Here is a 15,357-nt window from a genome sequence, read left to right on the forward strand (position 1 = left end):
AACGGCAGCATGAGCAGTGATGAGCCTGACAGCGATGATGATGACGAGTTCGATGAGGAGGAAGCTGCGGTGGGCGACAAGGAGGCGAGCAAGACTAAGAAGGTTGCCCCTGCCAAGGGTGCCAAGCTCAACGCGCTGCGTGACTCTCTGCGTAAGCGTGCCAAGCGCGAGTCGGAGAAGTCGCTTGTGGCTCGTTCGTCCTCGCTGCGTTTCGGTTTGAACGAGAACCTCAAGAAGATCGTGCTGCCACACGTGCACGTGCGCAAGCCGTCTGACGTGGACCCGACCATCCGTCTGTACGATGTGGAGTCCACCTGTGTGCTGCTGTCGTGCATGCGCGAGATGGCCTCGACGGGTATCTCGTTCACTGGCAAGGTGGCGCTGCTGACGGGTTGCGGTAAGAACTCAATTGGTGCTGAGATCGTGAAGGCGCTTCTGGAGGGTGGTGCGACGGTGTTCGTGACCACGAGCAGCTTCAGTATGAAGACAACCGCCTTGTTTCGTGAGATCTACGAGCAGCACGGTAGCCGTGGCAGCCGTCTCATTGTGCTTCCGTTCAACCAAGCCTCGAAGGTGGACGTTCAGAGCCTGGTGGCGCACATTTACAACGTGCACAAGCTGGACCTGGACTTCGTGATTCCGTTTGCGGCTCTGTCAGAGGTTGGACGCATGATCACGGACATCGACTCGCGGTCGGAGCTGGCGCACCGCATCATGCTGACGAACACGGTGCGTTTACTGGGTGAGGTTGTGACGGCGAAGAAGGCTCGTGACATCACCACTCGTCCCGCGCTCGTGATCCTGCCGATGTCGCCGAACCATGGCAACTTTGGTGGAGACGGTCTGTACGCCGAGTCGAAGTTGGGTGTGGAGAGCCTCATGAACAAGTGGTACTCGGAGGGCTGGGACGACCAGCTTTCCATCGTCGGTGCCATTATCGGCTGGACGCGTGGCACGGGTCTCATGTCCGGCAACAATGTGGTTGCTGCTGGTGTCGAGAAGATGGGAATGCGCACGTTCAGCACGACGGAAATGGGCTTCAACCTGAGTGCTCTGATGCACCCGAGCATCGTTGACCGTGCCGCTGAGTCGCCGATCTTCGCGGACCTCACTGGTGGCATGGCACAGGTGAGCGACCTGAAGGACCAAGTGGACTCTATTCGTGCTGATATCATGAAGAAGTCGAAGCTGCAGGCTTCTATTCACGCTGCGCTGGAGAGCGACAAGAAGATGCTGGCTCTGCCTGCGAAGAAGCAGGTGGCTGCTCCCAGCTCGAAGACGTTCGCTCCTCGTGCAAACATGTCCAGCTACTACTGCAACTCGTTCCCCAAACTGTCAGGTGTGGCTGGTCTGTCTGCCTCGAAGAAGCAGGCACTGTTGCGTGGCATGCTGGACCTGCGCCAGGTTGTGGTCGTCACGGGTTTCGGTGAAGTGAGTCCGTGGGGTAACTCACGCACGCGTTGGGAGATGGAGTCGTACGGCGAGTTTTCGCTGGAAGGTTGCATCGAGCTGGCGTGGCTGACGGGCCGCATCGTTTTCGACAAGGGCAACTGGGTGGATGCCAAGACAAAGGAGATCGTGCCGGACCACCAGGTGAAGCCTCGCTACGAGGAGGACATCCTGAAACACTCGGGTATCCGTATCGTGGAGCCTGAGCTGTTCGACGGCTACGATCCGAAGAACAAGATGGTGCTGCACCAGGTTGCCATTGACAAGAAGATGTCGCCGATCGAGGTGGCCGACCGCGAGGAGGCTCTGCAGTTCCGCAAGGAGCTGGGCAAGGAGAACGTGGACATATTCCAGAACGCGTCCGGGGCTTGGATGATCCGACTGCGCAAGGGTTCTGTCCTGAACATTCCCCGTGCTCTTAACTTCGACCGCTTCGTGGCTGGTCAGATCCCGACGGGATGGAGTGCTGAGCGTCTGGGTCTGTCGAAAGACCTGGCTGAATCGGTGGACCCGATCACGCTGTATGTCCTTGCGTCCACGATGGATGCGTTCGTCGCAGCCGGTGTGACGGACCCGTACGAGTTCTACCAGTACGTGCACGTGTCCGAGGTTGGCAACACGTCCGGTGGTGGTATGGGTGGTATGCGTGCGTTCACGCAGATCTACAAGAACCGCATGCTGGGCAAGCCTGCCCCGAGTGACGCGCTGCAGGAGTGCTTCATCAACACGCCTCCTGCTTGGGTGAACATGTTGCTGCTGAGTTCGTCTGGTCCGATCAAGACTCCTGTTGGCGCCTGCGCCACGGCTGCTGAGTCGGTGGACATTGGTGCCGAGACGATCAAGAGTGGCAAGGCTCGCATTTGCATTGTTGGTGGCTACGACGACTTCGGTGAGGAGGGTGCCTACGAGTTCGCTCAGATGAAGGCTACTAGTGACTCGGTCAAGGAAACCGGCATGGGTCGTGAGCCGAAGGAAATGTGCCGTCCGTGCTCGACCACACGTGGCGGCTTCATGGAGAGCCACGGTGCGGGTATGCAGTTGTTGATGGACGCTCAGCTGGCTCTGGAAATGGGTCTGCCGATCTACGGTATCGTCGCGCTTACGAACACGGCGACGGACAAGAACGGCCGATCTGTACCGGCTCCTGGCCAGGGTATTCTGACGACGGCCCGCGAGGCTTCATCGGACAACTCGAAGCCATCGCCGCTGCTGGACGTAGAATTCCGCCGTCGTCAATTCGACGATGAGCTTGAGAGTATCGAGAAGTGGTATGCTCGCGAGAAGGCTTTGATCGACGGAGATGACTCTCGTGTTGCGTTCTTGGATGAGATGAAGGTGCGTAAGGTGCAGTCTGCGCAGTCCATGTGGGGCGACAGCTTCTTCTACGGTCGAACGGACATTGCCCCTCTTCGCGGCGCGCTGAGCGTGTGGAATCTGGACATCGACGACTTGGGTGCTGCTAGTTTCCACGGCACGGGCACCAAGGCCAACGACAAGAACGAGAGCGAGGTGACGCACAAGCAGATGGCTCACCTGGGTCGTTCCCCGGGCAACCCGCTGCCGGTGATCTGCCAGAAGAATCTGACGGGCCACCCGAAGGGTGCCGCTGCTGCTTGGATGCTCAACGGTCTGCTGCAGGTGCTTAACTCGGGCTTGATCCCAGGCAACCGTCAGCTGGACAACACGTGCGAGACTCTGCGCAAGTACGACCACTTGGTGTACCCGAACCGCAGCTTCCAGACCGTGGGGGTCAAGGCCGTGATGATGAAGAGTTTCGGCTTCGGCCAGGCCGGTGGCGAAGTGCTGCTGGTGCACCCGGACTACCTCCTATCTACTCTGCCTGTTGACGAGTTCCAGCACTACTCGGCTCGCCGCGAACAGCGTTTGATCAAGATGAACACGCACACGCAGGGCGTGATTACCGGCAAGCATCCGCACATCCAGGTGAAGAACGAAGCGCCGTACTCGTCGGCGCAGGAGAGCAACGTGTACTTGGACCCTACGGCTCGTGCCGAGTACGACGCGACGTCCAAGACGTGGCGTTTTGGCGGCGCGGACTCTCTGACCGCGGAGGAGAACCGCCGTCTGCGTGCTGAGAAGCGCGCGAAGAAGGCGAAGGCTGCTGCGGAAGCGGCGTCATCGTCGAACAAGAAGACTTCGGACGCGCACCAGGCTGACTCGTCCTCGACACTGTTGACTGCCATCAACCAAGCGGCGACGAACCTGGGCCTGGCGTCCAAGAACATGGGCATGGGCGTGGATGTGGAGCCGGTGGCCACGTTCGAGAACCTGAACGGCCGCGAGGACTTCATCCGCCGCAACTTCACGGACCAGGAGATGGCGTACTGCTACAGCGCGCCTCACCCGGCAGCGAGCTTCGCCGGTCGCTGGGCTGCCAAGGAGGCTGTGATCAAGGCCATCTCCAGCTCGGCCCCGACTGAGCCCAACCTGTGGAAGGGTGCTGGTGCTCCGCTGCGTGAGATCGAAATCTTCATGACGGCATCGGGCGCGCCGTCCGTGCTGCTGTCGGGCTACCCGCTGCAGGTTTTCAACCGCTTGGGCCTGTCGAAGCTGAGCGTGTCCATCAGCCACTCGGGCGACTTCGCTGTATCACAAGCTGTGGCTAACTTCCAGCAGGAGTAAGTGCTCGTGACGTCTCTATAGTTTTGCATTTTCATGCTGTACATTTGCGTATAAATAAATGAATGAACTTCAGTGAATACATTTCCAATCTTTTGCAAACTGTTGCAGCTTTTCAACTCTGAATTGCTGAAGTTGACAAACGAGCACTTGTGATTGGCTAGTTTCAGTTGAAGAAGCCGTGAAGAGAAGCAACAAGAAGAACATGGTGAACGCGTCTCCGCTGCCCGGAGACGATCGAGGAGGTTCACCCACCTCGTGCATGCGCAGCTACTCGCTCTCTAGCTACTTCAGCTTCCACGACGCATCAGATCCGCTGGACGTCGGCTCGTCAGCACGCGCGCACGTCGCAGGATTCCGTCAGCAGCATCTTCACGCGCCCCTATCTGAAGCAGGCAGGGGTGCTGAAGTACCGCTTCTCATCGACCAGCGACTGATCGACCTCCTGGGCGACCCGCTGTCGGACACGGATCGCGTCAGTGTCCAACAAATGCCGCTGCGTCCCTGTGTCACTGGGGAGATGGTGGCTGTGCAGGACAGTGACGGCGTGTTGCGCTATGGCAAAGTGCGCGACGAGGAGCCCATTGGCGGAGAAGTCAAAGTGCAAGTGTCCAAAACCTGCATTAGGTGGTATGCAATGTCGCAGATCTACTTCTTCCAGGCAGTTTGCAAGAGCGGTAAGAATGTCAGCGTGTGGGCGGACAAGGAAGAAGGCTCCACGATCGGAGTGATTGCGGAAGTGAATGAACTGCTGGCGCGAATGAATGTAGCGTTGAGCTCGAGCTACGAGGAGCTGTTGGCCGAGATTTTCAGACTACAGCATCGCACGACGCTGGCGGAGGAAGATCGACAAGGGGCAATGAAACAGGTCGAGCAGGCGCTGAGAGAGAAGAGAGACGCTGAGAAGGCCCTCGTTTGTGTTGTCTGTCTTGTAAACTCGGTAAACCGCGTGTTGATCCCGTGCGGACACAGCTACTGTTCCACGTGTGTAGATCGACTCCGCCACCAAGCCTCGTGCCCCGTGTGTCGTCAGGAGATTGCGGATAGCGCGGCCTTTAGAATCTCATGATTGAATGTAGGTTTCTAGGTTCATGGATTTGTAGCCATTGTAGTGGATTTTGTTCCAGTTGCCCCATCAGCTATCCATCATTCTTCAATTTGTCTCCTGTGAAGCACATCGACATGACTAGGGACAAGGACGAGATCGCGCTGTGGCGTGCTGCCAAGAGCTGCAACGCCAAGAAGCTCCAGCAGTTTGTGAGTAAGGAGTCCGATGGAGACATCCAAGCTCTGCTGGATCAGCCGCATCCAGTTAAGGGCACGACTCCATTGATGGTCGCCGCTTCCAAGAAGTATGGAACGGAGACTGTTCGCGCCTTAATTGACTTAGGCGCCGATCTGGACGCCACCGATAAAGGCAAACACCAGAACACTGCTCTTCATTATGCGGCATATAAGAACCGTATCGCCCAGTTGGAGCTGCTGCTAGAGGCAGGGGCTGATCTGTTTGCTCTAAACGGAAAGGGTCACACTGCACTGGATGTGGCAAGACTCCGTGGACGAAAGAAGGCGGCCGCAGTTCTCACCTCTCGCCTACAAATACACAGTGGGTGGCTGTATCTGCGCTCCAAGTCGATGCTGGGGTTCTGGAAGCGCCGTTGGTGTGTACTGCTGGCGTGCAACTCGAAACGCACAGCAACTGAGCTCTGCATCTTCCACGGACCGGACAAAGCGCACCCAGAAGCTATAATCTGGCAAGACAGTCCGGCTGATTCCACGCACTGCTCGCCGTTTGAGGACGGGAAGGCGAACAGCTTCAAACTGGACACGCGTGTCATTTACCAGAAACTTTTCGCTCGACACTACAGTCGGTACAAATCCTCGGGCCGAACGCACGTCCACAAGGCAAGCATGCAACCTCGCGAGTATGTCTTCGCTTGTGACACTGAAACAGGTCGAGATGCCTGGATACGTGCACTGGGGAGTCGACAGCGTGGAGGTGATTGCACGAACACAACCGTCAGCTCCACTTACGTGGGTTCACCTCACAGAGGGAGTGTCAGCTCTCGTGCTGCTACAGCTGACACTGCACCAGTAGAAGATTCCAGCAGCTCTGAAACATCCATCCAAGCAGACAAGTTGGGGTCATTGGCAACCCCTGAACCAGCTCAACCCATGACTCGGGCAACAGCACCAACGTTCGTCGAAGACGACGACGGCTATATCTGGGGCGATGTACCTGGGTCTCGATCCACATCCACATCAGAAATATTTCCATTAGCGACGGTGGTCACTATCACTGGAGACCCAAATGCGCCACAGCAATTGATACGAGACCGATGTATCGTCTGTGCGGAGAACCATCGAGACTCAGTCTGTATCCCGTGCGGCCACGTTGCAGGCTGCTACGACTGCATGCGAGCCGTAACGCAGGAAAACTCGTCGTGTCCAGTATGCCGCGCTCATGTGGATGGCGTCGTTAGGATCCAGGATTGAGCACCGATACATATTTTTCGTTTAGTGTAAGTTTTCATTTGAATATTCAGAACGGCGTTCGATAAGTTCGCTTCGAAGTGTCTTCTGATTTTCGGTGCATACTTGCACCATCGCAACAATGGGTTCATCTGCTACTTGAACTGGGAGCTTCCACTTGCCAAAACGCCGGCCACGATAAAACTTGCGGTCATGCTGGGTTCACTGTGGGGAGAGAGCTGGAGTGTTTGGCGAGCTGCTAAGAAAGCTCGCCTGGACAAACTTGAGGAAGTGCTGCGCTCTGAATTGCAGCCTAATGTGGTCGTAAATCGCAAGCATCCCGTGAGAGGACTCACGCCGCTCATGGCCGCCACAAGGGCCAAGAACACCACCAACGTCGCGGGATGCGTTCGAGTCTTGATATCCTACGCCGCGGATGTCAACACCGTGGACAACACGAAACACAGGAACACGGCCCTGCATTATGCGGCTTGCAACAACAAGGCGACGGCAATTGATATTCTGCTAGATGCTGGTGCCAACATTTTCGCTCGGAATTCCGACGGATTCACAGCTTTGGATCTTGCCTGGATGAGCAGTCGACGAGAAGCTGCACGGGTGTTAATGAGGCGCGTTCAGCTTCAGAGTGGATGGTTGAACATATCCACTAAAGTCACGATACCGTGATGGAAACGGTGCTGGTGTGTTGCAATGGCTTGCGACTCGGAGTATTCGTCAGTGGAGCTTTGTGTCTTCGATCAACTCGATCAAGTTCGCCCTGGAATAATACTGTTATTCAATTCCAACTCAACGCTGGTGATCCCGTCCTGGAGCCCCTTTGAGTTTCACGTAGACGGAGTCAAAGTGCAGCACCTCGGACTGCATTCCAGTGGGGGTGATATCACGGTAAACAAAGAAGCGAAATGCAGCCATGAATTCGCTTTCGCCACCGACGAATGTAAGTCACCCAACGATCGACGTTCGTGGTCGAAAGCTCTTCGAACTAGTTGCGCAATTACCACGGGAGACCGACGCGCATCAAGAATCAAGCGACAGCTTCATCAATCAAGTCAACGGGACATGATGAAGTGTAGTGAGCTGCGGTCTTCGTCTTCCCTATTGTTTGGACGGCGTAGCTCGCAGGAATAATGAGGAATGGCACGTCTGCAGCACTATCACTAATTTCGTTCAATACTTTAAAGTTGCAGTGTATTCGCAAGCGATTTGCACCACCCAGAAGCAAGCTCGCAATATTCCTGGCAACTTACATGTCGAGCAAACAATTGGAGCTGACATGCTAACCACAATTCCTGTCGGGTAGTGTTGCAATGCCGACACCCAACACTTGTGCGACATGGTACAGGTAGAAACGACATACACAATACATTCGACTAACTGGAAATATGTCAGCCATCTTGCAAATTGCACATCTACATATCTTGAAGTGAGTGTTCATGTATGTTCCGGAGGATCACTTCCGAATTGGCAGCGTATCACCAACTACGGTGGAGTGTACGAACTAGATAGACGAGAATGACCCGAGCCGAGTGTGTTGCCGTGTGGAAGGCTGCCCGAGACGGCGACGACGCCAAGCTGCAGAAAATGCTTGTGAACACGCAGGATGCCTTGGCGCCCAACCTCATCAATTGGAAACATCACAATAAAGGCACCACGCCCCTCATGGTGGCAGCCGAGAACAGACGCGGAGAAGGAGTCGTACGGCAGCTTATTGCAGCCGGAGCCGATGCCAATGCTGAAGATGGCACCAAACTCAAGAACACAGCTCTGCACTACGCAGCAATGACCAACCGCGACTCACTGACTGTCGACGCACTGCTGGAAGCAGGTGCAGACGCTTTTGCACTTAACCGCAAGGGGTTATCACCGCTTGACCTGGCACGGCAATATCGTCGGGGGGCCGTTGTTGCGACTCTCATGGAGCACATGAAAGTGCATAGTGGCTGGTTGTTCCTACGTGGCAAGTTCCGCTGGAAGAAACGCTGGGGTGTAGTGTTGGCCTGCAATAAACAACGCACATCCAAAGAGTTATGCGTTTTCCACAGTCCTGAAGACGTTCGTCCCGATGCCGTGCTGCTCGTTGATGAGTCTGCTCGAGCGTCACCTTTCACTTCCAGCGATAGTTTTTGCTGGTTGAAACGCGAATACGCCTTCATCTTTGATAAACCGGTCATGTGCCAGCGCGTGAAGCGACAGAAGCTCACGCGCTCGCCTATTTGCCGGAAGACCATGAGTCAAGAGGACGTTCAGACCCGGGACCTCGTATTCGCAGCCGACAATCTCCACAACCTCGAGCGTTGGCAACAAGTTTTGCAGAGCAACAACTTCTATGACCGCGAGACTGGGACCCCTCTTTATGACATGCCACCGTTTGATGCACCTCACGGTGAGCTCTACTACTGGCCGCATGAGCTCGTCGAGAATGTGCGATCGTCAACATTGCGGCAGCAAGAACGACGTGGAGAGGACAATGAGCCGTTTGCTGAACGACTGCGTCGTACGCTTGAGTTGCCACAAGCTATGCCACAGGACGAAGAGCCTCTTGAAGATATGCTACAAGGTCTGCAGGAACCAAGGAATCCAGACGGCAATAACCAACCTCGAGTGCGATTCGCGTCGTCAGAGCCGCAGAAAACAGTAGAGGTGGTTCAACCAGCACAGCAGCCTCCTCCGAATGAAGGAGAAGGAAGCAATGAGCAAGAAAGCAGTATGGAGACAAACGAAGAGCAACAAATTTCACCTTCAATGCAAACGCAGCAAAACGAGGAGGAACCAGATTTGTGCGGGATGTGTTGCTCGCAGCGACGCAATGCAGTTTGCGCTCCTTGTGGACATCGAGCAGGTTGTCACGCTTGTTTGAGGACTGTGATGCATACCTCACATGCCTGCCCATTTTGCCGAGCTCGAGTGCGCTCCATCATGAGAGTCTACGACTAAACTCACTGGATCGACAGCTTCGACGAGAAGAAGAGTGCAGTCATCCACAGTACAAATTCGACTTGAGTGGATTCTCAAGTCGAATGCTCTACACGGTATTTCAGCCGAAAAATTGCAGCAATTTAGAACTAGAGGCGATGCTTTGGTCTGGGAGGACAGGGACTTTAGGACATCTTAGGGTCTTAAAGTTTCCTAGCATATCCTAAATATTGATTTGATGTTACTAAGGTCCAGGAGAGCGCGCGTAGCCAAAGCAAACCGCGTGGGGTACCCTCGACGCTGGACTGCCCGGTATTGTGAAGGCAAGTCCAGCAATGAGCTCCGCTTTGAGCCGCGCATTGCACAGGCCAGTTGAGAGAATCATTTTTTTGGAGAGTTTCGAACATTGGACAGGCGTCGAAAAAAATGTGGAGGGTTTGTTTATTATAGTAATATTGAGTTCATTGCATTCGTGGGAGCTGGCTAACGCGAACTTTGAAAGCTTTCCTCTTACACCTATTACCAACATGTGCTAAAGGCTTGGCTTCATTACGATTGCTTTTTAGGTTTCTAAATTGTTTTTGTATGAAGAAAAAGCCATGGTGACTGCTCATCAAATGTGTGCAGATGCAGCGGCTGCGAAGCAGACGCAGGAGATGCGTTAATAAATACTTACGCACCAGCGTCACCCTTGCGGGCAAATAATAGCTTTCCAAGAAGAATACTCCAGCCTTCGTGTAGCCACATTATGTGTTCGCTTAGCCAAAATCGGTGGACCTTGGATCCAGGCGACCCAGTTGGAATCTTTATAGATGGATACATTTTGTGGGTTAAAAAGATTTAACCCATCACCATAGCTGGATGGATACAATTTTCAAAAACCACAAAAATGCATCAATTTGTGGCAAAATGTTTTGGGTTGTTTTGGAAAAATGTATCCATCTATAAGAAGCTACTACACGTTTAAGGAAAAATATGTAAATATTTTGTGATAAATGCCATTTGTTTAAACTTTAAACAAATGGGCATTTCTCACAAAATAGTTTGCATATTTTTCTCTAAAATCGTACTTAATCTGGGTAAATTACTTTGGTAATGAAAGTGCCAATCACATCGCGTCTGAGCAGTAGTGGTTTGATTAGCTCAAGCAATCGCCTTCATCCACAGCCATGTTCAGCCTGGACGCGCCGCTGGCGCCCGCCATCGACGCGTTCGTGGACCCGGAGAACGACGATGCCGCGCAGAAAACTGGACTCAACACCGTCGTGATGCAGGTGCACCGCCAAGTAAGCATGGAGGCGCTCATTCAGGCCTTAGGCGCCTACCTCACCAGCGGGGACGACAAGGTTCGGTCGCGTGCCACGTTGTTGCTGGCTGAGGTGCTCACGCGGCTCCCAGAGCTGCAGCTCACGCCTAGCGCCGTGCAATTGCTCATGACTTTCTTCGCCGACCGCCTAGCCGACTTCCCTAGCGCCTCCGCTTGTCTCCGCGCTCTTCTTGCGCTCGAGACGCATCACGCGGCACAGGTCCAATCGCCACGCACCACTGTGGCACTCATCCTGAAGCTTGGTAAAACGCTGCACATTCCGCAGCTGGGCCAGGCCATGCGCAAAATGTGCTTCGACCTCATGCAGCTCGCTCTGATGCAGCCGACAGTCGTAGAGCTGCTGCTGGACTCGGTCCCTGCCAGCAAAGATGCACAGGATGCCAGTGTAGATGACGCGGAGCAGAGCGAAGACCTTGGCCGACAGTTCGCACAGACGTTCCTGAGTGCCATGGAGGGCGAAAAAGACCCGCGTAACCTGCTGCTTTGCATGCAGGTGGCGCGTACTCTGTTGTCCAAACTGGAGCCCGTGTTCTCGCGCAGTGACGCGCTGCTGCAACAGTATTTTGACGTTGTTTCCTGCTACTTCCCGATCATCTTCACGCCGCCGCCTAATGATCCATACGGAATCACGTCAGAGGGACTCATCTTATCACTGCGTCATGCCTTTGCTGCTTCGGACTTATTGGCGCCGCTGGTACTGCCGTTCTTGCTCAAGAAACTCGCATCTACCGTAGTGGAGGCGAAGCTGGATGCTATACAGACGCTGGTCTTTTGCGGTGAACGCTACTCGGTGAACGCGTTGTTACTACAAATGCACGCAGTGGCCACAGCGCTGTATGACGAGGTTCTGGACGGCGAGAAGCAGGAGGTTATTGCTGAAGCTCGTCAGGCCATCTCGCGGTTCTCTGGTGTTGTTGCTCGCGCTAAGGCGCAGGACACGCCGGGTGCTGCCTATGCATGGAGTAAGTTCGTCGTGGACATGACTGCGCGTGCTGCAGGTGAGCTCCGTGAAAATGCTGCCGACTCGATGGTGAGCGTGTCAGCTGGACAGGTGCTGACTGCTCTGGGTCGCGAGTCATCTTTGAGTTTTGCGCATGTCTTGAAGATCGCTGTGCCGCTGTTGGTGGAGCAGCTCACCAACGAAAGCTCAGGAAGCGACAGCGTGTCTTCGAAGTGTGAAGCTGCGCTGGCGCGTATTTTGCTGCTTGTGGACACGATAGACCGAGAGATCGATCAGTCTGGCCAAGCGCAGCCTATGCGTCCTCATGCAGCCGCACTGATTGACGCGCTTGTGAACTTTCTTAGCAGCGATCAAGACAACCAGACGAACCCTGGCAGCAGTCCGACCGCACGCTGTGTGGCGGTGGAGGCACTTTGCCACCTTCTCACCTTCCCACCGTCTCCCATTGTGGCACCAGCCCAAGTTAAGGCGCTTATAAACCTGTTTACCCGCATGCTGCTTCTCGACCCCGCGGCTGAAGTGCGTACTGCTTGTCTGCAGAGCCTGAAGGAGATTTCCACTGTGTCTACCGCGTCGGTGACCTCGACTAACAGTGGCGAGCACCCGGTTACTGGTGGATACGCAGCGTTTGTGGTGGAGATTTCGCTGGCTCGACTCATGGCTGCAGTTAACGAAGGAAGCGACCAGGAAGATGACGATGACGAAGAAGGCACGGGAGTAGCAACTGTTCTAGCTGCATCGAACCGCAACTTCGACTCATTCTTCGAGGAAGCTCTGTTGGCAATCACAGAGCTCTGTCGCGAGGCGTCTATCTTCCAGGCTACCATTTTCCTGCTCATCGACCTGTGTGTGGAGAAGGATGACGGCAAACAGAGTGCAATCGGATTCTGCGAGGCAGAAGGAGACGCTACTCGTCAGCGTCACGTTGATTGCATCCTGGACGCTGTGGCTAAGATCGTCGAGATCAACGCAGGAGACCGTAGCAGCATGGAGTTCTGCGTTAAGGCGTCTTCTTCTGCTTCGATCATCTTCCGTCTGCTTACGGCAGTCGAGACGTCGGCAGCTCGCGCGACGGCGGCATCCAGCGACAAGCCTGGCCTTGTGGACGACGTAAAGCTTTCGGCCTGTGTTAGAATCTTCCGCGCAGTGATGCAAAACGTGTCTTCGGCTACGCAACAGCAGCTGGTTGACGCTGTGGTGCCAGCATTCTTGCGCACCAATCCCTCAGAGCCGGCTAGTCTACAGCTCGTACCGCTTTTCGCTGCAGTCATTAACTCAGCCGCCCGTGACGTGACGATCCCGGAGTCATCGCTGGTCATCAACAGATTGCTGGAGCTTGCGCAGTCGGGCGCTACTGCGGTGCCCGAATCCTCACCTCGACAGCTCCAGCTCGTGTACACCGAAGCTGCTCTTTCTGCGGCCAAGTCGCTGGCTTCAATTATGAACAAGATGTCGGATGGCGCTGAGTTTGACGCTCTCATCGACTTGCTGCTCTCCCAGAAACTTGCCGTAGTGATCAGTAACCCGTACGAGTCTTTTACGGTGCGTGTGGCTGCGTTACAGATCTACGCCTGGATTGCGAAGGGCTTGATCATTCGTGGACACAAGGTGCATGCACCGGTGTGTCTGCGCTTCCTCTGCAGCTTCCTTACGCCTGATGGTGATGTTAACATGGAGCAAGATGACGACCAACAAGCTGCTGCACTGCGCATGGAAGTTGGAAAAACCTTCAAGCTTCTGGTGTCGGAGTACCCGGACGTGCTGAACCGCAAGTGTGGAGCTTTCATCACGGTAAGGAATGCGATGCGTTGTCATAATCGCTCAAAAGGTTGACTTTGTTATGTTTTCCAGTTCCTTTACCGTCAGCGCTTGTTTGACCTGGTGTTCCCCGTGCTGCTCGAGTACATTCGAGCTCATATTGGCGAGGAAACCAGTGTGGCAGCTCTGGTAGCGTTCGCTCAAGTGATCGCGCATTCGCCCAAGGCCATCTACCTGCCACATTTAGCTCAGATCTTCCCGCTCATGGTTCAGGCTCTCAAGACGGATGACCGTGAGCTAGGTAGTGCAGCCATCCAGACCTTTAAACCGCTGCTTTTGGAGTCAGTGGAGAGCGCCAAGCCCTTCCTCAAGGACGTCTTCCCGGGACTACTCAAGCAAGCACAGTTCGGGTACGTGGCCTCTTGCATCGAGCGGCATTTGAACGTGTGAGCTGACTATGTATATGATGTACAGACCTGCTGCTAAGGACCGACATGCCGCTCTGGAATGTCTTGCTAAGCTCGCAACCATCCCGTATGAACTGGTGCATCCGTACAAGGATATCGTGCTGCGGAAACTGTTGCTGGTGCTTGACGACCGCAAACGCCTTGTGCGTCACATGGCCGTTCGAGTGCGCAACCAATGGAGCATCTTGTAGAGGTAGAATGCAACTACATCAAGACTACATTGTACCCTTGTATCGGGCAAACCAAACGCACCGTTGTCGTCTGTATTCTATGTCAGGCGAGTGAGTACTCTACCTCCGTCTTTGCTCTCAGACAGTGTTGAGGTCTTTCTCCTTGGCAGCCAAAAGCTTGTCGATCTCAGCAATGGAGCTGTCTGTGATCTTCTGGATGCGGTCCTTCTGAACCTCAACGTCATCTTCCGACACAGTGTCTTTGAGTTTCTTGGCGTGGTTCATGGCATCTTGTCGCACACGACGCACGTGTTGCCGAGCCTGTTCCGCCTGCTTCTTTGTGGCCTTCAGCAGCTCAGCACGAGTCTCCTTCGACATTCTGCACACGAGTCACTACTCAGCACCCATAATACATTTTTAAATATCGCCAGCTACGTACTTGGGGAAGGAAATCTCGAGCGAGCTCACGTCCTCGCGCACAGAGTAGACTGGGTTCGTGCCTTCAATTGCCTTTTTGACGTCCTGCATGAGCTGTACACCGCAATAACGATTCAGGACCTCCTCTCTCCTCTTCAACTGCAGCAAAACCTACCGACGGGTCGTAGACCGTCACACTCAGCGCGTGTGTGCCGGCAACAGCCACCTGTGCCACCTGCGCGAGCGGTACATGCTGGCCGTACGCCTGTACGTGCAGCTCGTCAAAGATGCCGGCGTCCGCACGTCCCGGCCGCATCTGGCTCAATGTACGTGTGAAGTTGACCACAGCGCCGTTCATGTTCTTCTTGGCCTTCTCCAGCGCCTTTGCAGCTCCTCCGTCCTCTTCGTCGCCCAGGTCATCGTCATCATCGTCTAGAACGGGAGCAGGTTTGCTCTTGCCGCCCTTGGCTTTCTTGGCCTTGGCAAACGAGCGAGTCTGCATCCGAAGTGCCGATGCGCCCAAGCACGGAGATGCCCGCGCAGCAGCTGCGGAAGGGGCAAGCGGACGAGTTGCAACGGCAGCGAAGCGCGCAGCGCGGCGACTGATCATGCGGAGAGCCATCGTCAGCCTCTCGTGAAGATACCAAAAGTAGTAAAGCAACAGTCGAAAATGTAGGACACACAAAGACTGTCAACACCAATAACCTGAAATATCAAGTCGACAATGATTGAAGAGCGACAATAAACACCTCTATCTACCCA

At 54.7% G+C, this 15,357-nt stretch overlaps 7 protein-coding genes across 8 annotated transcripts; 6 read left to right on the forward strand and 1 right to left on the reverse strand.

Moving 5' to 3' along the window:
* Positions 1-4,180, forward strand: PPTG_02462 (holo-[acyl-carrier-protein] synthase). The gene has a single exon (XM_008893548.1). The coding sequence runs from the start codon at positions 10-12 to the stop codon at positions 4,090-4,092; it is 4,083 nt and encodes a 1,360-aa protein (XP_008891796.1). The 5' UTR covers positions 1-9; the 3' UTR covers positions 4,093-4,180.
* A 13-nt stretch (positions 4,181-4,193) lies between these two features.
* PPTG_02463 (hypothetical protein) lies at positions 4,194-6,723 on the forward strand. The gene has a single exon (XM_008893549.1). It carries the CDS (start codon positions 5,155-5,157, stop codon positions 6,583-6,585), a length of 1,431 nt encoding a protein of 476 aa, XP_008891797.1. The 5' UTR covers positions 4,194-5,154; the 3' UTR covers positions 6,586-6,723.
* Positions 6,724-6,774: 51 nt separating this feature from the next.
* On the forward strand, positions 6,775-7,248 carry PPTG_02464 (hypothetical protein; the record flags this gene model as incomplete). Its single annotated transcript, XM_008893550.1, has 1 exon — positions 6,775-7,248. One exon carries the CDS (start codon positions 6,775-6,777, stop codon positions 7,246-7,248), a length of 474 nt encoding a protein of 157 aa, XP_008891798.1.
* Positions 7,249-7,272: 24 nt separating this feature from the next.
* PPTG_02465 (hypothetical protein) lies at positions 7,273-7,710 on the forward strand (the record flags this gene model as incomplete). The annotated part of the gene is made up of 1 exon (XM_008893551.1): positions 7,273-7,710. The coding sequence occupies one exon, from the start codon at positions 7,273-7,275 to the stop codon at positions 7,708-7,710; it is 438 nt and encodes a 145-aa protein (XP_008891799.1).
* Positions 7,711-8,039: 329 nt separating this feature from the next.
* Positions 8,040-9,762, forward strand: PPTG_02466 (hypothetical protein). Its single transcript, XM_008893552.1, has one exon. It carries the CDS (start codon positions 8,095-8,097, stop codon positions 9,514-9,516), a length of 1,422 nt encoding a protein of 473 aa, XP_008891800.1. The 5' UTR covers positions 8,040-8,094; the 3' UTR covers positions 9,517-9,762.
* An 854-nt stretch (positions 9,763-10,616) lies between these two features.
* PPTG_02467 lies at positions 10,617-14,336 on the forward strand. 2 transcript variants are annotated; one of them, XM_008893553.1, is made up of 3 exons: positions 10,617-13,574; positions 13,635-13,951; positions 14,016-14,336. In XM_008893553.1, the coding sequence occupies exons 1-3, from the start codon at positions 10,665-10,667 to the stop codon at positions 14,197-14,199; spliced, it is 3,411 nt and encodes a 1,136-aa protein (XP_008891801.1). In that variant the 5' UTR covers positions 10,617-10,664; the 3' UTR covers positions 14,200-14,336. The 2 variants fall into 2 exon arrangements, with proteins under 2 accessions (XP_008891801.1, XP_008891802.1); XM_008893554.1 differs by having other exon boundaries at positions 10,617-13,951.
* Positions 14,139-15,272, reverse strand: PPTG_02468 (ribosome recycling factor). Its single transcript, XM_008893555.1, has 3 exons — positions 14,771-15,272; positions 14,618-14,709; positions 14,139-14,557 (listed from the first exon to the last, which is right to left on the reverse strand). Exons 1-3 carry the CDS (start codon positions 15,215-15,217, stop codon positions 14,317-14,319), a joined length of 780 nt encoding a protein of 259 aa, XP_008891803.1. The 5' UTR covers positions 15,218-15,272; the 3' UTR covers positions 14,139-14,316.
* Between the last annotated feature and the right edge of the window lie 85 nt (positions 15,273-15,357).

Source organism: Phytophthora parasitica, assembly GCF_000247585.1.
Source record: "Phytophthora parasitica INRA-310 unplaced genomic scaffold supercont2.2, whole genome shotgun sequence".
Lineage (NCBI taxonomy): Eukaryota > Oomycota > Peronosporomycetes > Peronosporales > Peronosporaceae > Phytophthora > Phytophthora nicotianae.

Excerpts from the sequence above, each read along its gene's own strand:
- PPTG_02468 (XM_008893555.1), bottom strand. The coding sequence starts at position 15,217 with ATGGCTCTCCGCATGATCAGTCGCCGCGCTGCGCGCTTCGCTGCCGTT. Across the intron at positions 14,710-14,770 it reads TGACGGTCTACGACCCGTCG|CTCATGCAGGACGTCAAAAA; the intron begins GTAGGTTTTGCT and ends TGCGGTGTACAG. Across the intron at positions 14,558-14,617 it reads CTCGAGATTTCCTTCCCCAA|AATGTCGAAGGAGACTCGTG; the intron begins GTACGTAGCTGG and ends ACTCGTGTGCAG.
- PPTG_02467 (XM_008893553.1), top strand. The coding sequence starts at position 10,665 with ATGTTCAGCCTGGACGCGCCGCTGGCGCCCGCCATCGACGCGTTCGTG. Across the intron at positions 13,575-13,634 it reads AGTGTGGAGCTTTCATCACG|TTCCTTTACCGTCAGCGCTT; the intron begins GTAAGGAATGCG and ends TATGTTTTCCAG. Across the intron at positions 13,952-14,015 it reads CTCAAGCAAGCACAGTTCGG|ACCTGCTGCTAAGGACCGAC; the intron begins GTACGTGGCCTC and ends TATGATGTACAG.
- PPTG_02462 (XM_008893548.1), top strand. The coding sequence starts at position 10 with ATGAGCAGTGATGAGCCTGACAGCGATGATGATGACGAGTTCGATGAG.
- PPTG_02466 (XM_008893552.1), top strand. The coding sequence starts at position 8,095 with ATGACCCGAGCCGAGTGTGTTGCCGTGTGGAAGGCTGCCCGAGACGGC.
- PPTG_02463 (XM_008893549.1), top strand. The coding sequence starts at position 5,155 with ATGATTGAATGTAGGTTTCTAGGTTCATGGATTTGTAGCCATTGTAGT.